Source organism: Falco rusticolus, chromosome W (assembly GCF_015220075.1).
Source record: "Falco rusticolus isolate bFalRus1 chromosome W, bFalRus1.pri, whole genome shotgun sequence".
NCBI classification, from domain to species: domain Eukaryota; kingdom Metazoa; phylum Chordata; class Aves; order Falconiformes; family Falconidae; genus Falco; species Falco rusticolus.
The window spans coordinates 7,428,523-7,454,036 of NC_051209.1; the positions used below are offsets into that span (position 1 = coordinate 7,428,523).

General features: G+C 43.6%; 1 protein-coding gene across 1 annotated transcript in view; it reads right to left on the bottom strand.

Annotated features, from left to right (window-relative positions):
• Positions 1–1,264: 1,264 nt before the first annotated feature.
• The window catches only part of LOC119140924 (netrin receptor DCC-like), a 156,821-nt gene continuing 132,571 nt past the window's right edge, over positions 1,265–25,514 (bottom strand). Inside the window, exons 18-23 of the mRNA XM_037372586.1 lie at positions 24,611–24,773; positions 18,328–18,554; positions 15,669–15,860; positions 11,816–11,971; positions 3,296–3,508; positions 1,265–1,362 (exon numbers count right to left, since the gene is read on the bottom strand). Of these exons, the coding sequence (XP_037228483.1) occupies positions 1,265–1,362; positions 3,296–3,508; positions 11,816–11,971; positions 15,669–15,860; positions 18,328–18,554; positions 24,611–24,773 (1,049 nt within the window). The remainder of the gene's footprint in view (positions 1,363–3,295; positions 3,509–11,815; positions 11,972–15,668; positions 15,861–18,327; positions 18,555–24,610; positions 24,774–25,514) is intronic.

A 25,514-nucleotide genomic window follows, 5' to 3' on the forward strand; every position in this document is an offset into this window, starting at 1 on the left:
GGATCATCAAGACCTAAAAGGAATTCTCATTTGTGAGGGTAAAAAAAAAAATAAATCTTTCCCATCCATTTCTGGAATTTATGTCAGATCTATAATGCAATAAGCTCAACACTCCATCAAACATTTTCTATTTAACCTGAAAGGGGACTAAGTCAAATCACTTACATGCCTGTGTGTATGACTTGCAAAGAGGAGCGAGTGCAGCCACAGGGTGGACTGGAAGTACCACGGAGTGATTCTCACGCCTTCAGAATAACTATCAGCAACCTCAAGTGCTCCATCGTTTATCCTATAAAGGATCAACGGGAAGGGCTTAATGTGAAGAGTTCAGATTTACTGGGCTCCAGGGAAAAAAAAAAAAAAAAAAAATTAAAAAAAATGGCAGATTTAGCTCTGGATTAGGCTGATGTCATGACCCAAAGCCAGGAGCACAGCCTTTTCAATATTTATTCATATCCTCATGGCAAAATCCTCCACAAGTGAATAATGATCTTTGTATGTCTTTTTTATGAACCGTATGATAGAGTTTAACAGCTAATTATACTGCCACTACGGAGATATAGTGAATAGATCAAATATTAGAGGAGATACCTCCTTTTAGCATCAGGTCAATCAAAGCCAAGAAAAAGCCCCGCGCTCATCCCTTCCCTGGGCAAGATCCAAAAATTTATTCTGACATTAATACTGCGTGAGGGCCAGTGGTAGGCACCAGCTCCAGGGCTATGAAGTCTTTGCTGGAAATCTCCGGATCAACCTCTACAATCTTCTCCCCTTCCAAATTCTGCAGGATTGTTCCATTAGGTATGGACTACCCAAAGGGATAGGACACCTGATTAACATGCATTTAAAAAAACAGAACAGCAATGTAAAGAGTAGCTTAATTGGTTCAAGTGTTGAGTTTATCACTTCTTGCCCTATTGCTTTATTCCATAGGACACGTAAAAATGTCTTTAGTTTTAAAAAATGCAATGAAAAATTAATTAATTCCATCTCTCAGGTTAAGGAAAGCAACAGTTAATCCAATGTGGGAATTTGCTAAGAGCCTTTTAAAGCTGAGATGTCCCTACGTGGGGCATAATGGGCATTGATGGTCCCTAAGGGAACCACCTCGACTGGTCCACAGGGAGCTCGGCCAGCGGGGACTAGGGAGGAGGAGGGACATGTCAGTCATCTTTTCTCGGAGGCTTGTTCCAACAGAGAAATACCTCACAAGCCTTGAAAAGTTCTCAAATATCCTCAAAATTTTCCTTTTGTGGGTATCTATCTACGGCTGGGGCATCATGCCCGTGAGTAGTGTTAAAGACCCAGAACTGCCGGTGATGTGCTGTCCCTTTTTCATTCCTTTCTCTCTCCACTCCCATTCTGAGTGAAAAGAAGAGAGATCTGGGTTCCAGAGGAGCGGGATTCGGGAGTGGGTACAGGAAGAGCAGCCTGGGTTGGAGGGACGAGGTGCAGGAGCTGGGCACCCTGCGCAAAGGAAACCTTGCAACGAGAAATCGGGAGAGGAGGCAACATCACTCTGGCTAACGACTCCGGGGACAAGTACATTGAGAAAAGTGAGAGCAACCATACATAGAGAGAAATAAATCACCCCCAACACCTCCAAACAGCTGAAAGCAGAGCAGAAATGAAGTTATATACATTTCTAAAAAGTAAAAAATGTGGTTTCAGTATACCAGTGAATACAATAGGTCTGAACGCCATATAAAAGCCAACAACATGTTTTTGTCTATGTGATAGAGTCCAGAAAACCAGATTTTTTCATCCCTTTAGCATTTGCTTTATTTATTTCCACTGCTTTATGGCAGATTATTGCCATAAACTTTCAGCTCTTCATTTTACCTAATGACACATTGTTTGCATCTGCTTATGTGAGATTACTTACTGAAAAAAAGGCAATTTTCTTTTTCAGGATGATCAGATTCTTTATGAAGACATGTAACATGCCCTGAGTTCCTCTCTTTGCCATGCCTCCTAATTATAATAGTTAAAATGTAAACTCTGACTGACTTAGAGAACAAATAGTCCTTTCAAGGTACTGGGTTTACTTGCTAGAGTAAGACAAGTAGAATTGGATCCTCATAAAGTAAAATGTGGTACTACATAAAGATGAATGGACTCCGTTATATATAAAAAATAATTCAGCAGCACTATTTGGCAAAAGCCGTTCTCCAGTAAATAAGGATTTATCTACTTCTGTCTGCTGTCAGAAACTGCATTACTTGCTGATGGATAGCAGGTGCTTCCAGTAAAAAAGCAGAGATGTTTTGGTAGCTTGCTTGTTGCAAACATCGACCTAACATATGCTGTATGGCAAGAAAGCTACGCTTGCAAAGCTGTGTAAGAATAGAAGAGTGAAGCTGAAATCTCCAGTTTGTCTGAGCCAAACTGGAGATTATCCAAGCTAAAGGAGTAAGGTAAACAGTTAAAACGAGATACCAGTCTGCAACCCCCCCCTTTTTTTTTTTTCTCCTTCTTAATAGCTCTAGTAGCTAGGGTCACTGAGGCAAACACTGCTACTCAAACGATACCAGTTCATGTGAAGAACACTTCTAGCACCGGGTCCACTTCACAAACAAAGCAGATACCAGATACATCGCCCAAACGTTCTCATTCCAGACAAGGGTGAATTTTTAAAACAGCTCTCCAGAAATGATGCTGCTCTGGAAACAGACCTAGAAACCAGCCAGAAAGGCACCGTTCCCCCCACCCAAGGATGAATGTCCCCCTACAGCCACGTGCAGCCTTGACACCAGCCTGCAGCTTCATTCAACAGTGGCACCGGTCTAAAGCCTTTTTTTTTTTTTTTTTTTAATTTTAAATATAGAATAATTTCCTTTCTGTTCCTTGCACGCTTGCTATTTAATTTTTAAGTAGCTTGCACACTGGAGTGGGTTGCAGTCAGTTCTTTTCCAGCATACATAAATAGTCCTTTCATTATCAAAAAGGCAAAGCCTTGAAACAAGAGTCAAGTGGCACTGGTTCAAGTTACTGTAGCATAACAGGAGACTGGAAACAAGACCAAGTGATTAATTTGACATCTTATTTAAATCATTTTTATCACTTACTTGTTAACTCTGATTTCAAGCTGTTGCCTTGTCCTGAATTTTGATTCCATTTTGTCAGAATGAAATACTGGATTATTATCATATAAATGTACATATCCACTTTCCATTCTGTCAGCACTCACAGATCTGGCTTCAAGGCACGGGACGGCCTCGCGCTATCTGTTGGGTGACAAACTGTGTCACCGGCTCAGCTGTGGTACCGCAGCCCTTCCCCCCATCACTCTTACCTGTTTGAGACAGAAGCGGTGTGTAAGGGACTTTCGGTTCTATTGCACTCATGGGCGGAGGTAGCAAGGGATTGGCAAAGCTGCGCAGAGGGTGCGTAGGGCGGACACAGGCGGTGGGGATGATTCTGCTCGGGGCATCCTCACTGTTGGAGTGCTCAGGCTGCGTCTGCGGCAGCAAGGGCAGCTGCTGCGGTGCTGGGCCTTCATTAACAGCTGCAAGAGAACCATCCGGGGGGGGGGGGGGGGGAGGGAAGACTATTATGGATGTATTTTTTAATGTCTCATTTCCTATTTGTATGGTCATTTTCAACAGAAGGGCCAGCATTTGCCTCCACCCTCCAAGAAGGTGCAGATGTGTGAACAGTCCCATCAAAAGTCGTTGGCAGCCAAATTAAAAACCATTTGAAGTGCAAAACAACTTCCTTAAAAAAAACCCAACAAAACAAAACCCACAATATTTTTTAGCTCCTTCTGTCTTTCCTCTTTATGTGCTTTTAGATATTAAAAATCCATAAAGACATAAATACATCACGTGGAGATTGAAACAATCTATGGCTATGGAAACTCGGTGTGTCCAGCATGACGATACTGTTCTAGTCACAGTGGGGAAAAGCTGGAGACAAAGAAAGGACTTAATTCATTTCCACATAACCCATTACCAATATTGTTTTTCCTGGAGACAGCGGTAACGGTTAGTGTGCCAAAGCAGTGGGTTGCTGCTTTATTAGCCTATATCCAAAGCCAGTTCCTCAGAGATTTAAATGTTCCATGTCAACCTCATATAAAAGATGACCTCGCTATGTTCTGCGGTATTCCTTAAAAGAAGCTTTCAAGATCAACCTCTGTCGTGGACTTCCCACGCCAGGAAACACAAGCAGGCAGCTGAAGGATTAATGAAAACAAAGGTTGAGACAAAGAGCAAAGCCCGTTATTCCTACAACCCTCTGGAAACACGTGTGGTACCCAAACTTATAAACTGCATCATCATTATGGCGCTGTCGGAGTTTTCAGGATGCGTACAATCCACAGTGCTGGCATCACCGGTACCACGACGGTAGGAAAAGGTGAGTTGTGAACTGAGACCTACTGAAACCTGTTAGATGCAAAACAGCCTCGTCCTGTAGCCTACAATCAGAGTATCTTCTACGGAGTGTGTCGAGTGGAGAAGATGCTGCATAGGAGGAAGGACAGAAGACACCAGCAAGAGGCAGGCTGCGCACTCGCACCCCCCTGACAGCATCGCTGGTCACCTAACGCTCACTCGTGGTCGTGGAGAGAAACTCACTGCTGCTGTTTACACAACACTGTACCACGTCATTCAGACTTTAAGAAAATACATTTTTCATTTAAAAAGAAATTAAAAATAAATAAATGCCTACCCTGACAAGCCGAACTAGGTAAGAATTAATTACAAGGAGGATTGATAAGCGTAACTCCACTGCGGTGCTTTGTGGATGGCATTTCCCCGTGCACCAGGAAAGAGCCAACCCAACTGGAAACACCATCCCTGATCTCCAAATCCTGCACGGCGCCTGCTGCTGAGCCTTTCCCGGAGCAAGGACCCGCTGGGGCACATCCTGGCCCCTCTCCCAGCTCCTGCCCCACGGCCCCGAGCAGCAGCACTGGGAGAAAGTTCTCCTCTTGGTGAGAGTGCCCGCTGACGTTATTTGCAAGCAGAACCATGGAAGGAAGAAGCCAAATGGATAGCGAAGAGCCCCATCACAACAGGAACTTCATCTGAATGTGTTGGTGCTGGTCTGGCATCCCCAGGGTATCCGTGCCAGCTGGGATGGCTTCCCAGCATGACAGTTAATCATGCAGCTTGTGGCAGGGAACAGATATCTAGGAAAAACTCAACCTTCTGCTGAAGAAAACCACTTTCCTGACACACAGCTATCAGAATTAGTTATTATACTGGGATCCAAAATGCTCCAGAGGACCTGGTTTCTTTCACAGCCTGCTGCAACAACCAGAACTCATTGTGCAAGTAACATGCAATTACACAGCCAAGTCAAATCTGAAGGCATTTTATAATAATTAATGTCAAAGTATGTAAGTAATTACAACCTACTAAGTGGAAAAACAGTTTTGAAAAATGGAAATGAGGATTTCTCCTCATTTCCACAGCCCAATTGCTCGTTCCTATGGCAATATCACACTGGCAAAATGCAACACCGTGGATAGGAACCCAACTACAGGATCAGACCAAGGTCAAAATCATTCACGGTTTGTGGATAACTGGCTAGCTGAAAAGGGTCACATAGACATAGTCCAGCTGGCTGGACAAAAATGCACATCTCTCTCAGCTTATCTGAAGTAAAGCAAAAATACACTGTCTTTGGCTGTCCTTGTTACACAATAACAGGAAGATTTTGGTGGGAAAAGAATGTTGCAGGTGGGAACAGATAACTACAGAAGAGAAACAAGGGGCGGGCTTGGTATTTAGGCAACTAACCAATAATGAGCTTAACTTTTGTAATATGTATGAGCTAATTATAAGAAGGCATAAAAGGTGACTGTAAGGTACAATAAACGAAGTCTGCTGATCACTCATATTGAGTGACTGTGTCTTCCCTCCGTCGCGACAACGGTTCGTAAAAGTTTGCTCATCTGCAGCTCATTTTCTTTTTTTTCACCTTCAAGGCTCTTTACATTGCCCTGGCTCTGCTCTTCCATTGCCTTCCTTGCCCAGCAGACCCCTTGCTCTTCTTCTCCTCGGACTAAAATTCTCCTCAAGGAGGGCAGCGACACTGAGGCTGTTTGTAACAGGGTAGAGCAGGAGTGAGAGCTAGGCCCATCCCACCTTTCCTCACCACCCACACATTCCAGAAGGTGTCCCAGCCTGTTGCTACTTCGCTCTCGTCCTAGTCAAGGAAGATGCAAACCAGCGGGTGAGTCTCACCGAGGGACGCACCTGAGGCTGCAACGCTTTCTAGTGCAAATCCTTGGCCAGGGCTTTGCTCAAAGTAAGAATAAAAGCTTTTGCCAATGCCCTTAGCCTCAATATGTCTTTTGGCATGTTTGTCAAAGACTGAACTTCCTCCCCAGCCCAACGTTTTTCATCGTGTCCTTAAGGACAGTTCTTCTGGGAGGCTCTTGACCTCTTTGGAGAAACAAGCAAGCCAGACACTTCACTGCTGCTGGCCATCAAATACCTCCTTGGTATTTTCTGCAGTGGTGCTCTCGGATAGCAAAGCTTTATTAGCTAGCATCAGCATAATGGCCTCTGCATTAAAAGGCTATTAAATTACGGCTTTACTGTATGGGTATGTCTTATCTCAAAGATTTAGTTGTAAAACCTGGAGACCTACATAACCGTTATTACATAAAAGACTTCAGGTTATCCTCCAGCTATTACTGAAGAGAAAGGTGTGATGACTCTATTAAAATTAGAAGCTAGAGTTGGGATTTAAATATTGAAGGTAAGTGGTCTAATGAAGGTGTTTCATGCTTGAGAAGACTTTTTTCTAAAATAAGATGTGCATGCTTGCAAACATAATGAGAACCATCAATCTGCAATTCTCTCAAGTCCCTGCAGGAAGAGAGGATGGATTGTTTATTTGAAGGATGGATGAAGATGAGCACATTGCTACTGCTGCCTATATCACCCACATCAATCCCCTGCCTAGCAGCCAGATTATTTGCCTTCATACAGCACAACAGAAGTGCCCAAGAATTCTGAGTATTTCCACAGATCCAATTATTACCCTATTGTTTTGAAAGAAGGTAGACTCCCAATTGACCTTTAAGATGGAGCAGATTAATGCACCATGCTGCATTCCCGTTGCAATCTTTTGCTCTTGAATTCCATGCCAGAGTAAGGCAAATACTATGCTACACATGAAGATCTGTTCTAAAGCCCAGTAAAACCAATTAGGGTCTCGTTACTTTGGAGAAACCTTGGATAAAGTCCTACTTGCATTCATTTTATACGTGAGGAACATTGGGAATAAGCTTGCTTTGAACACCAATAGCTGTGGACACTGCTCACCGAGCAGAAGAATATCTGATACAGAGTCTTTTGATCTTCCCTTTGCTTTCGCCTAATTGTTGTTTCTGACGATGTTGTTAACCATTTTAATGAATTTAGGTCTCTGAACATATTTTTACATCGTGTAGCTGCTATTAAGAGGTAACACTGGAAATACTCCCACTTGGATTGGTAGCTATTGGCTCTGCCACAGTCTGAGGTAATGAAAAAATCAATATGGATTGAAAAGAAAAGGTAATAACAACTCAAAGTATGTGATGGTAGATGGGGACTTAAAATGACTGAACTTTACTCCATATCTGCTAATGACTTTCTGTGTATTTTTGAACTTACGCAAGTTGTAAATATCAGGCGATCGAGACTATATAGCTGTGTCCTGTTGACAAACCAGGGCTTATTCCCGCTCAGATCTTTGGATGTTACCGCAGCCCAAGCAGCAATATTTTTTTTAGCAGGTTTAATCGTCAGGCTACTACTCTGGTGCAATTCTAGGTACATCCCAAAGAGCAGTTTTGAGGAACACTTTTAAAAAATTGCCACTCCAAAGCCAAATCATGGAAAGATGGCAGAACCGTTTTTAAGTCGTATGTGGTTAAACCAAGCCCTGCTGAACCCAAACCCAACTCTTGAGTAAAATGACCGTTTCCACCAAGTCCAGAACGCAGCTTCTGCGCTAGAAGGGATTTAAGCTTCCCAGCTGGATGAGCTCACCGCAGAGCTGACTGCTTGCCGCCAGAAAGCCAGCTCCAAGAGGAAATGTGCTCAGGAAATATTTGTGTTAGTGCATCTCACCTTAACAGCTCGTTGTACGAAAAGTTACCTCCATTCCATAATATTTTTTCTACGGCTATATCTCAAGCTGTTAATATCATTGCTGTTTCATTGTTCTGGTTTACACAATTTTCAATCTTGCTTTTTTAATACTAGCAAATAATATATCTCTATTTTTTGGAAAAAAAACCCAACCAAACACTGTATTTTCTGAACATCTCCAAGCTCATCTCAGATGAACATCTCAGGGCGCTACACTGATGAATGGCTCCCTCTAAAAATGGTGCTGTTAGACCACTTGTAGTGTTTAAAGTTAGCCTGAAGAGAAGCCCTCTGCCTCCTGTAAAAGCGTGATCAGGATGGGACCACAACGTGGTCTGTTGATGCTGACCAGCATGCGGGTGGGATAGGGCAGGACAGGGATGGGGCCACCTCAGCACCTCCCAAGCGGGATACGGTTTCCCCCACCTCTCTTCTTTCCCTACTGGAGACCATGCTGGCTCAGCATCTCCACTAGTTGTGGCAGTGGGGAAAAAAAGAGCAGCTTTTTCCTTCTGTAACACATGGCAAACTAGGCATGTCACCATCTTCTCCTACCTGTCTTGATAACGCTGTAAGCAGTGGGTGTGATGGAGCTCCGGAGGAGAACGCAAGCCGTGGGAAGGACTGGTGACCAGACAACAGTCACCTTATTATGGTTCAGAGACCTTTTCTGTCTGGAAAAAACTGATATTTAGCAATTGTATTGTATGGCTGGTAGTGTCATCAGCAGTAATCAAACAGGCGAGACAGCTTATTATTCAAGTCAGCCGGGGCCTGACTCTCCATCCTTTTTTTATTTATTATTTATTTTCCTCTTCAGTAGAACATTTGTCCTAAAGATAAGCTGCAGCACTCAAATCTTTGGGTCAATGAATAAGGCCTTCAGAAACAGAAGAAGGTGTTCAAGCATTGTCTGTATGGCAGGATGCCGAGCAACACCCTCGCTAATGGCACGGCATATGATTTATTCAGGGATTGCTACGTCTTGATCAATAAGTGCTCGGTCATGCAGTACCGCAGGTAGGCTCCATCACAGAGGAATTATTGCTGGGTAGCTCTTTTTCAGCTGCAGCTGCAATTGGTCAAGTATCAAGTGAATTTTTCACTGAGGAGTAAAACATATGCAGAGAAAAAAGCTTTAGGTGTTGTCTCTATAGTCTCTTTAACTGCTAGTTGCTCTCAACCACAGGATCGTATTAAGAAAACAGCTGAAAAATAAACAAATTCCAAGCATGAAGAGTGATTTCGTGGATCTATCCCCATTCTCTGCTGCAGTGAGGTGGGCGGTGAGGCAGCGGGAGGTGAGCCACAAAGGAAGCAGCGGCTTTTCGGTCAGATGAATTGCAGATTGTCCGCTCTTCCAGAGGGGGGGAGGTCACCAGCACCAGCCCATATGCCCAGAAAGCCGTCAAGCAGCATATTAAAAATAGACTTTTACACCTCTTCATCCCACCTTGGACTGAAAAGTAATGAACAATATTACAAAATAAACCTAGTGAACTGCTTGGCTGGTTCTGACAGCCTCAAGTGTCACTTGAAAACAAACACTATTGCCGCATCCTTGTCTGTGCCTTTGCTTCCTTGCCACGGCGGTGAACATGGAGGGTATGGCAAAGGAAAAGAGCATTTCATTCGGAGGCATTTCGTATCACCTGGGAGCTTTGGAAGCCTTCGCCAGAGAGCAAAACTGTGCCAGCTCTAACAGGTCATCACGACACATTGATAAGGGGCTGAGCTAATTTTCAAAATACCGTGCGGTCTTGATTACTCAGAACTCAATAATGGGAAATAAATGCTATCCAAACAAGGCTACATCCACTGCTTCTGAATTATTTAATGGGATGTTGCCCAAATTATCTGGAATCTTCACTGCTGGAGCTTTTTCAAGGCCCATCAGGTCTTCTGAATAATTTAAAGCTGATTTGTAGTCAAGCTTTTTGCAGAAAACTTCTGGGCATCAGCAATCTCCTGCTCAGCTCTCAAGCATGCTGCACTCGAAGGGCTTGGGCAAGCCCATACCTCTCTATACGGACCTTCCTCCAGCAGCAGGATCCAACAGGATTTCAAAGGCATTCCTTGTTTTGAAAATCTCATCTCCCAACTACTACCCATGTAAAACTAGTGACTGGTTCAGGCAGAAGCTGAATGCACCAGGGGTATGGGATTCTGGGGGCTGTGCCTAACGTATCCCTCAGCAATGGTGTCCCAGCCACCGCTCCACATGGTACTTCCCAGCTGAGCTGCCTGCATCCCTGGGGAAACCCCCCTCACAGGCACAGCCGGATTTTGGAACTGAAGATGCTCAGGTCCTTTATGAGCAGGTCGAGGTGATGATGGCTAAGCAAATAATTCAATATTTTTTTTTTCTTCCATCTCCGTGATCAGACACAGGGTAGGGTTTTTTTGTTTTGGTTTGGTTTGGTTTGGTTTTTTGTTAATTCCCCAACATCTATTATATGTCAAACAAGAAACTGAATCGACTTCGTTACCATGCATTGCATTTGTGGTGGGTGGGGTATTAATTTAAGCAGCAGATCAAAACCTGATGATGCCGGCGAGGCTCTCCAGAGGAAACTGCCTTCTAGCTTTGAAGGGACCATTCTGAAGGGAGGGGGAATGGCATTAGGGTGATGACTAGGACACCTGAACCCACCTTTTACCTACAGTCCCACCACCGGATTTCAATCACCGGTCCCCAAGGATCTGTCTGAACTGACTGAAAGCACCAGTCCAAGAGGAGGAAAAATTAGTCATTTCAAGACGAGTTCCCCGTGGACCAGCAGCACCGAGTCTTGGTGACGTGAAAAAAAGATGTGTAACAGATTGCCATTAATGTGCTAATAATTCAGCCTTGACATGCAGTGGAGTTAAGGGAGAACCCTCCAACTGTAATTAATATGCCAGAGTAGGCTCGTTAGGCTCGAACAAAGCACAGATGGTGCGGCAGAGGCTTACACTCAAGTTATGAGGGTGAGGATGGGCACGCACTTCCCGCAGCGTAAGGTAAAGAGGAGTTACGGGAACATGCAAACCATACATCTATTACTGCAGAGGAGCAAAGAGGTATGTGGAGCTCACCCTGGAGAAAAAACGAGTGATGCTGAGATGGGATAACAGCATTCCCGTGTATAAAAGGAGCTGCAAAAGGAAGAAAATAAACGTTATATATATTTATATATATATATATATATAAAAAATATATAGTGCCTGCTATAATCGAACCAAGAAACAATCAACTTCAGTTTCAGCAAGTCTGATGTTAAAGATGATGCTTCTAGCAGCGAGGGCAGCTAAGGCTGGGAAGACACTATGTGGAGAGGTCGTGTAAAAGCTATCATGGATGATTTTAATGAGTGATGATATGAGATTCTGCCTTGGGATGAAGAAGAGCTCTCAAAGCCTGCGTTTTTCTGGGCATATCCTTATGAATAAAGCAAAGGAAATTAAAGTACAGTGAAACGACTGACAGACCCTCAGAAAAGAGAGGATTGGATTAGAGATGCTGCGACTTTTAGCTTTTAAGGTGTTCTGTACAGATTGGAAATTGCAACTGGAGCTGCTGCTTGAGAAGAGAAATCCATCCTGGATTTATCCTGGTTCCCAAAAAGCACAGCAGCACAATTGGATTGGCAAGAGCTTATACATCCCAATGATGGAAAGCAACCTCTTCCCATGCCCTTTAACAGCAAAAAACAGAAGAAAAGCACTGTACTGACTTCTTCCTGCTCCAAAGGTCCTGTCCACAGAGAGGGTCGGGAATGGCACCGGCCGCAGGGTGAACTGCGGGTGCGGGTATCCGCAGGTCGGGGATGGCAGGATCCCGGGATACTGGGCACTTTCTAGCGTTGGCACTGGAATGGCACTGACCACAGCTAAAAGGAAAGAAGGAGAGAGATTAAATGAGCGCTTTCAGAAAATAAAAAAAAAAAAGAAAAGAAAAAAAAAAGGCCTTAGAGCCAGGAGGGAACCATAAACAACCACGTTTCCAAAGCGAAGAACCCAAACGGCTGGTACAAAACATGCCGCTGCCCACAGGAGCCACCTCAATATCCAGAAATACGCCTCTCACTTATCTGTAAAATTAAAGGGCTTTTTGTCTGTGTTCCAGCTATTCAGCCACGTTTTGGGGGGTGCTTTATATCCCTTGAAAAATGAGGGAGAAGGAACGGATCGGGCAATTTAAAAGCTTATTTTAGTGGTCTACGTGCATTCCTGATGCCGCCCTCAGCCGATGATGCTCTGGAGGTGCGCAGCCTTCTGCAACCCTGCCATCCTTCACACTGGTGTCCCCAGCACTCCTGCACGTCCCCAATGGCACGGGACCCCCATGTCTACCCAGCAGATGAGGCTGGCTGGGCATCATTCCCTGCTCAGGAATGGCCAAGCCTGTGAGGAACCGGGGTGAGATGTCCCAGCAAACCGGCAAAGTCGAGTTCCTGAGCTGCGTTTAAGCGAAAGCCTTGGATTTGAAAACTGGGATCACGGTGTGATGAATTCCAGCTTTCCCCTAAGCTACCTCCTTTTTTTTCAACAATCGGTGCTGGAAGAGCGGGTGATCATAATGCTATACGAACCATACATTTCTCCATAGCTTTTAGGAAAAACTTGGAAACTCTCATGCAAGTTTTGCCAAGCTAAACAAGACGCAGAGATTTTCAGCTCGTAGATGATAAGGTTTGGGCTTGCCTAGCACCTTTCACACATGGATTATAAACAATGCTGTAAACTTTAAGATGGTCATTACAATTAATTCTATCTAGCTCCTACTACAATCATTACACAGAGTGGCAAACCGGGCTACCTGCCCAAGGTCACACAAGCAGCCATGGCGGTGCCAAGGCTTTACAAGGGTAATTTTAAGCCCTCGGCTTTCAGCTGCACTGCCAGAGGTAAGGGACAATCGGGGAGGTGAAGAAAACTCATGAAGAAACGCTAACCTGGGTGATTTGAGCTTCAGAGTTGTCTGGGTTCAATTCATCCACCCTGAGAAGAGAATTTCTACTATTCAGACATTTCGTTTTGTCTGTATAAGACAGCTTTATTGACAATATTTATAACGTTGCTGCTACGGTGAAAAATATCTCTCCTTTATTGAATCCTATTAAAGAACAACTTGTTTTTCAAAGTCCATTCTTTCATTTCTTTTTAGGGTGTAGGTACCTAGCACTTTCATTTTTAAAGTAAGACAGGATTACTATTCATTGCATCCCTCTATTGTAGAGAAGCCAGAGAAAAGCAAACATCAAACATTTTCAATAAATCCTTGCAATTTCAAGCAGATATGACAACAAATCTGTTCTGTCATAGCCTGTCAGCAATTGAATTTACACTTAATATTGATACACCAAGACACCGAAAACAAATCACAGAGCTCCCTAAACACTGGTATACATTTAAAATGTACTGTATCACGTAAAAAAAAAAAAAAAAAAAAAAAAAAAAAAAAAAAGCAGCACCCAGGAACAGCTTACAGAAATAATAAACTGGGACAGTTTGAATTGTATTCAAGCATCCCAGAGGCTGCCGTAGCAACCGAGCCGATGTGTTTTTATTTCCCTGAAAAGCCAAGGCGCCTTCTGGTGTGGTTTTGTTCACAAAATGCAAAGCCTGCTGATTGAAATGAGTGTGAAAAATTCCAGATTTGGTATTTAACAATTAATGCTATGTGTTTTTTACTTCAGAATTATGATGTTGCTTCTTCGATCTATTTAATCGCTCGCTGCTGACAATTTCTTGCAGTATCAGGCAAACAGAGGGAAATTAATTAAAGCACCTAATCCGACACAAGGCCTCAATTTTATCTTCTGGGTAAAAAAAAGGCATATTCAGCATAACTCAGCTGGCACAAATAAGATTTTAATAAATCTGAGTTTAATTATTTGCAAACAATCATAATATGCTGTCGCTGTAGATTAGATGGATAGTGTTTAAAATATAAATAAATAGAAAAGAGGACATAATTCCTCAAAATGCATTGTTTGACTGAAAGAAACATAATTACGTTGAAGAGCATTTTTATCTACAAAATGTAGAATCATGTTGAATTGACTTTTACTTAACTAACCCTGCTACTGACCCATCTTAACTACAATTGAGTCGGTCCTGATTTTGCTCACACCTTTCCAAGTCTACCCATTTTCTTGGACGGCTGCCCTCCTTCAACCCAAGCCAGCCCAGGCAGAATCCCACTTGAAAAAGGGTAAAATTGCCTGATTTTGTGTGAGATTAGTGTGGTTACAAGATGGGAATGTGTCCCAGGTCACGGGCAGGTGGTACAAGAGCTTTCGCAACAACCCAGAGGTCTTTCTTCCAGACCATAAGGAGGGGAGAGGCTGAAATGTGGTGATAGCACCAGTCCAAGGCATGAAGAACGGGAATTCAGTCTCTCCTTGGGCACTGGTGCTTTATCCTTGCAAGGGCTGGGTGCTGAGGCTAAGCAGCATGACCCAAATCACACCCACAATGAAGAGAAATTAAGGGAACCAATGCTAGGTCTTACTAAGTAATTTACTGAACAAAGCCACGGTAGGTTATTCCCTCTCCTCTCCTTCAATCCGTTCCTTCTATTATTTTTTTTCCCCCCCGATATATCATTTGTGATCTGCCCTTCCACAAACCTACGAACGGGCACTTACATTTAACCAGCCGAGCTAGGAAGATGTTTTGTGATGAAATGGATTTCTGTCAGCACACCTTCATTTTTCTTAACTCAGGCTATTTAGACGGATGCACCAATTCCTATAGATTTTTGATCAAATCCATCTTGTGAGGCCAAAGGGTCTAGCTAACAGCTGGGAGCTACCACGAGACGGATGGCAGGGTTGCTCGGAGGAGGAGCGGGGAACCAAAGCTTCATCCTTCACCAGGAACTACATCAATGCCAAACCCTCCTCCGGTGCCTGCAGGCTGTCACCTACCCCCTTCCTTTGCTTCAATGTGAAATAACTTTAGAAATTTAAATATGTTTTGCAGGATGGGAGAACCTATCTAATGCTCTCCTTGTGTACTTTGCTGCTTTGAAAAAGATTCGCTTCATCTGTGAAACTTGTTCAACAATAAATGCTTTGCGGTCACTGAAATTTAAGACCTATTCAAAATATCCTCATTTCCTTGGCTTTATAAAAAGAGCTGCTCCAGATTAAAAAAGCCTAAAGCGGTGTAGACAACTACAACAGACAAAAGAAAATAGAGCAGAAACTGCAATAACCTCAGCTGATTATAATGATTGATATTAATAAAAATATCACAGTTTACATCTGTGTGTTGCAAAACCTTCTGCTCCGGCAGCTTGAACTCTTACCCCTGTTTTTAAAGTTTTAGAGTAGGGAGACAGAGGGATTTATCCATTGCTATCCACCTGATAAAAATACAAAAAAAACTCTTCAGGCTTGGCCTGGGCTGAGTCTAACAGAAGTATGATTTCTGAATTCCCTCCATAGTTTTCCCACCGATGCGTTGAGAAACCCGGGCGAGCGTCCAGCCTTTTTAGTTATTTATTTTCCCGATGAACCAAACCTCGTTAATGCTGTTTCGCTTTTCTGAGGCGTAACTAGATCGTATTGGAAAGACCGTAGGAGATCTTCAGGTGGGCGAGGGTGGCTTGGGGGGTGCAGAAGGGGGCCGGGGGAAGGTCCTGGTACTCACGAGGGTTGGTTGGTTGTGAATCCATGGGGATCATGAGCTTGGCACGGGTGGCTCTGCGGGCAGCAAGGGAGCGCTCCAACGTGGACATGCTGCTTCCGATGTCTTCTGTCTCAGGACCTAGAGAAAAACAATGTAACAGGGCAGCTGAAAATGCTGTAAACGTATGCTTCTCTTCGCCCTGAATCTAGCAGAAAGATCCATAGGTTTCTTTAGGATGCAATTATTTTAACGGATCGTTAAATGTCATCAGCTGCAAAGAGCTGCACAGACTATTCTGGCTGCCTTTTCTGAATAAAATCCTTGTTTGTTTCTGTAAGAGAATTAAGATATCACACCCCCTTTGTCTTTGCAATTATCTTGAAAACCCCATTCACTTCATAAAAATAATGACATTTTTCCTGTAACTTCCCTGTTACAAACTTATTTTAAAATTCAAGTATTGAGACCAGAAAAAAACTGCATAAATTCAGGTACTTACAACACCTGGCAGCCAAGAATTGGTCTTTGAAATACATCTGATGGATGGAAATGACCTTCCCTGTGAGATGCCATGAAGTCTTATGTCCTGATTGTCTGGTAACTCACGGTAGCTCTTCCCACCTGTGCATCCTGTTGTTTTTTTTTCTACAGAAACCATGGCAAGCCAAAGATGGGCCTGGATCTTCTCCTTACCTGATCCTGGATCACAACTAGGACAGCTAGATCAGAGAGCTGAGGTATGCTGCCCAAGGTCCCATCCAATTCTAAACTGCCCCAGCAGCTATATTAATGAGATTCTCTTTAGGTATTGCAATATGGACACTCTAATTTAGTCACGTCAGTATAGGATATTTGAAGTCTTCAAAAATTCTAGCGAATACACGTGGCAGGAAGAAAGCGTGCTTGGAACTGGATGTTTGGTGGAGTAATTCACAAGGAAATAAAAGCTGTATTCCTCTCTTCATACCTTGTCTCACTTGAACCTTCTATTTAGGCTACTTTTGGTATTTTAATAAGCCATGGGTGAAGTCAGTTTAATACTGTCATACCGTTAAGCTTATACACCCACTCAAAATATACATCTCTGATGCATCCAAGCAAACACACATTCCTTGAAAAATGAAAAAAAAAAAATGCCTGAAAAGACTATTTTTTTTTCCAAATCACTCTTCTCTGAATTGCAGGATAAAGAGCCAAGTCTTCTATCGATGGCCATTCAAAGACCTAATTGCCAGTGAAAAGCCAGGTAAAGTATGGCACTGAATACATGGTAGCCACACTGAACCATGTATTATGGACTGGGAAGACAATGTAAAGGCATTTATTTATGGTCCAAGGCATTTATACACAAACCATCTAGCCCAGCCTTTGTTGTTGACGCGCTCATACGCAGTGATCACTTCCTACCACGCACTCAACTCCAAGCCTGTTGTAGGCAATGGAGCTCTCACATAGATCTTTCTGGGCCTTGGATCAGCGCTCCCGATCGTTGGCAATATCTGGTTAGGCAGAGGGAATCATCTGCTTAACGTTTTCACAATGTCTAATAAAAAAAGGACCTCTGTATTAAACCCAACAGAAATCACTGTCCCATTTATCTTCATAAGCAGTAAACTACCGGCCCCAAAATCCCGCAAGGAAAAGAATATTAGATCCATTTAAAATTTTGAAAACGGTTCCTTTTTAACATTTCTTTCCTTGCAAGAACAGGAGCAACGGAAAAGGGATAAAAACATCAGAGGCATCTGAAAAAGTCACCTTCATGATTTACAGCCCCAGCTGATAGTCCGGAATTATTTCACTCTGTCACCAACAGCAATGCATTAGCGATGAACTCAAGACAAATGTGTTTATGGTTTCAGCTCCTGCGCTGCCATTTGCCCTCCGTCCCTCTCTGCATGCACCACCCGCCTCTCCCAAGACTTTCTGTCATGATGGTGGAAAAACTGTGATCAGCCACAGTGAACTCAGGTTCAAAAAAGGAAGAGGAAACTTCACTCAAACTACATTTTCCTTACAGAATTTCTTTCTTCACACTTCTAAGTTTTTTCAGTCTCCGTGGCCCAAACTCTGCTCCTGGTGATGCTGCTGAACTTCTTCCTAACCACATTCTCCCTCTGCTCCACTTCCCCCTCCACTTACTTCTCTATGCCCCCTTTTCCCTCTCTGTTTTTCTTTAGCACGGTATGAAAATTTAATAACATTTGACTTCCAGTTGAATTCCTGAACTTGAAAAGTTAGAATAGTGTAAAAATACAAAAGGATGCGTTTTCTCCTAGTCTGAAACCACTGCAAAAATCATGCAGGAACATCTCTCCCAGCACCCATCACAGACCTGTCAGTTCTTCTAGTTTCCTCCTGGATCTTGCCCGGTTCAGTCTTTCTCCATCAGCTGGGCTAAGGTCACTAACCACCGATATAGCACTAATTTAAAGAAAATTTCTATGCTTGTGATGGAGGAAAAAATAAAATAAAATTGGGGTGCGTGGAATGGGGTTGGACTAGATGACCTTGAAAGATCCCTTCCAAGCCAAACCATTTTACGCTTCTATGATTCTCGGTTCCCCACATCTCCGAGTGACATCCAGCCGGTTCCGTCCCTCACCGGGCTGCGGGGTGCTCTTGCTGCCCAGCTGTGTTTCCGACTGGCTGTGGCTGACGGGAGTGATGTCCTGGCAGCTCTGCATCGGCGAGTCCCTTCCTGTGGTGTCTGAGCCCGTCGGCTTCTCGATGTTCTTCATTTCCATCTCCTCGTGGTGTATCCAGAGATCTGGAGGTCTCAAGTCCTTCTGGCTGCCCTTCCTTTTACCAGTGCTTTGGGTTGCATGTTTCCTGTGGGAAAGAAAGATCAAAACCATCACATCAGAACATTTTTCCCCTTCATAAGACCAAAAGAGAGATGTCTCCTCATCGGTGTCTTTCTAAGGAACCCCTCGGGTTGTGTCCTTCAAAGGACAGCCATTACCTTGGTGTGGTCCCACGCTTCCTGGAGTATGCTCCAGGGAAAGGGCCTGGGACTCAGCAGGGTGGGTCAATTTTGGCATCAGTTGATGTAGAAATTGGGAAGAAACTACTTTTCCCGGAACCAAAGCAGCCAGTTTCATCTCGAGAAGAGCAGCATTTGCAGAGTGCCTGCATTTAAACACGGCGACTGAAGACTGCTGAGCCCACTTCTGCCCAGTTACGCACATCTTACACCTTCCGTAATGGCGTGCAGCCTATGTTGTATTTCTGTAAATATCCACTAAAGCAGTGCTTTTCTTACAGAAAAGCTCAGTAGTGTTTCCCAGATTACCGTTAACTCTCCTTTCTTGGTGCACAGGTATCCCAACACACTCCTGTGTTGGTGGCCACCTCCTCCAGGAGCATCCTGAGGGCACTGCTCCGCTGCTCTCCAACTTCCAACTCCCCTCGACTACACAGGCTATCGATAATAAAACATGTGTGGTTTTTTCTAGTCTAAAGAAAAGGTACGCTCCTTAAATGTGGAGTGCCATGCCTAATCTACAGCTGTAGAGAAAGCCTTATCAGAAATCAATTTAAATAACTCTGAAAGAACAGTTTTTCTGGCTTATTGTCAGGGTTTTTTGCTCAATAATCCAGATCTCTTACCCCTGGCTTTTTCCTTTGTACTAATCAATGTACTTGGTGAAAAGAAGGTGATATTATTGTCCCAAGTGGAAAAGCAGAGATACTTGTGATATAGAAAAAGCTGCAGGCAAGTTATTTTCAAATTCATGTGAACTTTTATGTAACAAAAAAAGAAAATCTTCATCCCCAGGGGAGCTGAGTGCCTTTAGCTACTCATTACCCCCGTCATACTGATGGGCAGGCTCCTTCCCAAGCGCAACCCCCCTCCCTGCCCTGCCCAGGGTGTGCAGTGGGTAGCACCCGTGCAAGGATGCTCAGGTCACCACCCAGGCTGATGCACACCGGGAGGCGGCAGCGGGTCATCCACCTAAAAAAGTCTTGAGGAAATGCTAAACTTTAAGAAACTCCAATTGTTTGAATCGATTTCTGCTCCTGGCGTCACCAAAGGTTTTGCTTTCAAGAGAAGGAAAAACCACATCCTGTAATTTAACATGTCACCATGGGCACAGCCCTGTCTCACCCCCAGAAGCTGATGGCAATGACATTTTACTTCAGCAGAAAAATCCCCATCCTCAAACTGCCACTCATCAAGGCAGAAATGTTTTTTAGGTCTTTTGAGTGGTCGGTACCCCAAAAGCTCTTCAAGGGTTAAAAGGTTCATTTTAAAATGTGATCTGGATAGTTAGCGGTGGAGGGGAGGTTGGGGTGGCTCAGGGATTGTTGTTTATAGCCCACAAGAAATAAAAGTGTTGGCTTCTGGTCATAATTAATTCCTACGTTTCATCTGTTACTTGCTAATTGCCAAAACTTACTAATTTAAAATGACAGTATTTCAAAGAGCAGGAAGAAAGAACACGGAATAAAGACAGTTCTTTAATACCTTCTTGCACAGACCCTAGCACCTTCCTGATTAACACCTGCAAGAATAATTATGAGCACCTCCTTTCAAACCTTAATGTATGACCCGCCTGAAGTTAAAAAATAAAATTGTTCTGTCTCAAAAAAAAAAAAAAAAGAAAAAAGAAAAAAAGAAAAAAGGCCATAATTTTGGTTCTAAATAAGGAATTCCTTCCTTCACTTTGGGATATAGCAGCTTTTTTTGTCACTTTCAATTGAAAATAATTAATTTATCTGGGCCTGAGCTAGGCAGGAGAAATTTCAGCCCCAAAGTAATTTTATACCCACCTCGAAATAAAGGGTTCTAATTAAAGTGTCATTCCAACCATAACTCCAAACTCATTTAAAACTCATTTAAAAATACATACCGTGATCGAGCTTGGTTCGCATTGTTTTTTTCTCACAAATTATTGTTGCGCTGGCAGCCAGTGAGTAGCAAATTGAATCAGAGCCAGGAGTGCATATGAAAAGGTCATCAATAACAAATGAAAATAAATCCTCCCCTGCAACGTTTTCTTTATGCAATGCAGAAGTTGAGGTTCGGCTTCTGAAAATGCACCTACCCTCAGTTTCAGGGGCAGGCAGGATCTTTGCTGCACTGGACGAGCACATTATATCACTGGAATACAGTCCTGAAAGCTTCACCATCAGCTTCCAACTTCAGCTGCAGCAATGGAAAGTGACGCTTCGCAAGTTCATGTTGAGATTTACAGTGGGATTCAAATTTAGTCCATTACCCATTTTATAACTGGAGCAGGGACTGAGAAGACAAGGAGTTTGGAATTGAAAAAATGATCTCAGATGGCAGCATTTCTGGTGTTCAATTATTTTACAACGTGAAATGCATCCAGCTTGCAGACCAAAATGATATATAGTTTTTTCCTAAGGATAGTTGCATGACTAGCGCTCAGCTCTGCCCTTAAAATATATATTACGGTCATGCAGTCTTGAATAACGACAACAGAAATTAAGCTATGCTTTCAAAATAAACTCTCTAGAGAGGAAAACTCTTTTCTCATCATCTCTTTCTATATTTTCCAGCACACCACCATCTGGGCAGTGACTCCAGCCATTATACAGCACATCCACACAGCTCCTAACAATATATACATGCTACATAGGATAATTTTTCAAATACTCCGGAGTGAGATTACTTGCCATTGCCTTCATTTTACAGTTACATTATGCCAGAGAAAATAGTTCAGGTTATAGCAACTCAGCCGAGTTTATTTTTTTAATAACAACTGAAGATGTATCTATCTGAGGATCTCAGAAATAAACCGTCCTCCTGAGCAAAACAAGTTTTTGCTTGTAAAAAAAAAATGCACAGGAAACCATCCCATCCTGCTCCGATCAGATGCCTTTTTCCATGGAGCAGGGACAGTTTCAGAGACAGGACACAGAAACAATGGCCCCATAAGCTGTAATCATCTCCCCGAGCCTCCTCTAGTGCTGTTTGCAAAGCGCTTTGAAGATGCCTAACGATAAATGCAAACGTTAGTTCCCCTTAAACATCCTTACGATGCATGAGTTAATATTTTGTATTTTCTGCTCTTTACTCTTAACCTGGCAAAAATGTGCGCTTTGCCTTTTGGGCTGTAAGAAAGGAGATAACAACTGGCATAGTGGTCCTGTACAAAAAACCTGAAGGAGGATACAAAATGGTTCTTTTTCCATAAAATCTCCCCCAGTGTTTACAGAAAAATCATTCCAGCTCAGCCTCTTTCTTTCCTGCCAGCCATCCTGGAAAGCTGCAACAGGCATCCGGCTCTCCCATCACCCGGCGTCACGGTCCTCTCCCCTGTGCTAAGATCCAGCCACCGTGCAAGAGCTGGGGCAGAGGCCACAGCTAACGAGCTGCCACAGCTAACGAGCTACCCCAGCACGCAGGACGTGGAAAACCAGGATCATGTCCAGGGAGCACCGCGGTGAAATATGGAGGCTCTTTAGTGGCTGCCAACTTGTTCCCCATTAGTTTGAGTAGATTACGCTTTGGTTAATGCCTCCCCTGAGCCCTCCCAAATGTACACTGACACATCCCTATTACTTACACAGGACTTAAACTAGTGGACCAGGAGTGAAGGATGGGAGCTGATGGTGGCCCCATCGTCCACCCTCCCTGGTGGCCCATCGGCAGCTGCTGTCAGCGCAGGACAGCAAGCATCTCATGCTGCGGAAGATGTAATTACAGTGAGGGTGTGAATCTCAATTAGTGCAGAAGCCATACATTCCCTTTACTCACTACTGTGTAAGTTATTGCACCTGAATCTTTACTCCCATTTTTTCTCCCTTGTAAAAAATTACTGGTGTCAAATTGTCACAGGGTTCAGACGGCTGATATTTCATTCTCCCCTAGATGGCAGAGACAGAAAATACCTACTAAACCACCTAGGTCACTACCAGGTTGTTCTGTCTAATATGCTTTATTGTGCTTTGTTCAGCCAAGTTTTAATTAACTTCAGAAATACGATTTGCCTCCACTGACGGCTTAAGGAGATGATTCCATCACCCACAAGCTTTCACTCTGGGGAAGGAGGAGAACATTATCCAGTGGAACTGGCCCTTGCCTTCACTGCAGTCTCCATCGGTGATTTTCAACCAAGAACCTGCTGCTCATAAAAGCCTGAATCAAAACTGAATCGAAACTGAATCGAAGCTCTTTGTGTCACAGGATGCACCACTCCAGGCAGGTCAGAACCAAAGGCATTCCCAACAACCACCTCTGTATTGGGGAAATGCAGGATTTTTCCTGTTGTGTTCCATTCCAGAACCGTTGTTTCATGTTTCCTGCCCTAGTTTTCCCCCGCTTCCAGTGCAGAAGTGGTTAGTTTGGGGAAACTTGGGTGAGATTCACCCACCTACAGGATAGACATTTAGAACTTAAACAGCAAATGTAAGTCCATCAGCTTCACGTTTTCTAAGCGATGGACAGCAATAAGCACCTTCAAATGGCAACTCTTCCAGTGTCTGACGGTGAGAAGGATGATTCTTTGAATGCTCCTGTTCTTCCCCAAGGGCTACAGAGGAGGTCAACGATGATCAACTCACACTCAGATATTTAATTTTTGACACCTCATTCTGGATAGATGGATCCCTGTTTGTTTCTTTCTCTTGTAATTCCACTTTCCCTGTTAGAAACTCAAGAGAGCTTTCGCCTTGATTCACCAAACTCTATTCAACAGCAGAATTTCCACAGCCTTCAGATGATGCCCTCATTTTCCAGTGCTATGACTCACAATAGAAGCAGATTTTCCATTCAGCTCATCATTCAACTGTGCCAGCACCCCTAAAAGCATAAGCCCTTACTTTTCTGCCTAAATGAGAGCTTGCTTATTTAAAAAATCTACCCTCAAACATCCATCTTTAGAGAAAGCACCTGCCCCGGTGACCATAACACACTACAAGCTGCCATCCACCAGCCTGGAGCTGATTCCAGCAAACACGGGAGCCATTCCATTCCTTGTCCATCCCTTCCTTCATCGTGCCAGCCCTTCCTAAGCATCAGTGCAAATCAATATAGTATTATCTGGCCTGTGCAATCAGAGTCTGAAAAAAACAGGTAAAAAAAAAAATGCCATTCTTGTGGGCAAGCTATGATTGAACTTCACATTCTCATGTCCATGCTTTCTTAAGAGTTTAATAATACAATGAATAAATAGTGAACGAATAGTCTAATAATTTTCAATGCATTAAATGCAGCACACCCAGCTGTTTCAAAGCCATCAACTCCACTTCTAACTCGTCATAAAATCCGAAAAAAGCTTTGTGCTTTACACTGCTGCCCTTTTATAGCCTTCCAGAGGAATCCTAAAGATTTTCCCCCCCCCCGTAATTTTCTATAGACTGTTTGGTGGGGGTTTTTCAAGTGTATGAGAGTCACCTGGAGAAACAGTTTGGGATGCTTTTTACTGGAAGATGTTTTGAGACAGGCTGTCTGGAAAGGATAACATCCTCCCCAAGGTTAGCAAGAGAGCAGGGCTCGCTGCATCTCAGCCGTGCAAGTGCAGGGCTGTGGAGTCAGGAAGGCTGCCAGCATCACCAGACACAGACAAAGACTTTTGGGGTTTTTTTTTCCCCTCCTTTATATCAATAGAATCGATTCTTTCCTGTGTCTGAATTATACCCGGCAACATAAACAACAGAGAGCTGCGCATGGCAGGCTTGTTTTTCACGGCTTGCCACGCCAGGGGTACTTCTGCTCCATGTAGTAAACCTCTGCAGCTGGGGACAAAGGTTACTCGCCTCTCCCCAGCAGTGAGGAGTGACACCGCCAAACCCAAAAGATGGAGCCCCAAACTGCAGCTCAGTCCCAGACCCCCCCCATGGCTCTACAGAATAAATGTTCTTGCCCGTGTCTATCTTGAAACCTTTTCCTTTCACCCCACGCTTTGAGAACCTACTTCCTCTGCTGCGCCGAGGAGTGCTGGGTGCAGATGACGGCCACCGCTACCACCACCACCACCGTGATGACGCTGACGGTGATGATGATGATGATGAGGAGGTTGCTGTTCTTCTGGGGCGTGATGCTGCTGTGGGGAGGGTGCATCTGCCCAATGGGGGGCTCTGGAAAGAAAACAGAGGAGGGGATGGTTAGCGCTGGATTTGTTCCCCCGCCTCTGTAGGAGTCACCCATAGAATAAAACAGGGAAAGCCTGTCAGGTGGCGTGAAATCCTCTGAAAAAGCAGACAGAGGGTGCAGAAGGGTGCTGTGATGAGCTGAAATTCGTATCTTGCTGCATTTCAGTGGTACAGCAAAGAGGAAAATATTTAAGCAGTAATGACTTTGCGTTTGCTGGCTGTTACTAATCTGATGTTGGAAGTCAATAACTCTCAGCTCATTTTTGCTATTATCAGCTGAAAATGGAAATACGGGGACTATAGATATTTTTTTCCTTTATGGCCCATATAGTTTTTCTTGGTATTTACAGGCAAATACATCTCTCATCTATCAGCCAACCCAAATGCCTGATTCATTTGCCGGTACTGCATTCATCACTTGTTATAACTAATTACAGTTATATTTTATATAGTTATATATTATAACTAATTAAACTATTTAAATAACTTGCCCTTTTTCTCATAGCCTTTTTTCAGGCAACTAAGACCAGCAGCCGTTAGTGCCACCCTTTTGGCCTTACAACAGTCTCTAAGATTTGGGGTTTGGCTTCTTTTTCATTTCCATGCTGAGTAAAAGGCACTGAAGGAGTATACCATGTAAAATAGAGCACCTATCAAGAAAAACATTATTTTTTCCTCTCCCTACCCTTTATGGCAGGCTCTGAAAGCTCTCTTTCTGTCTCATGA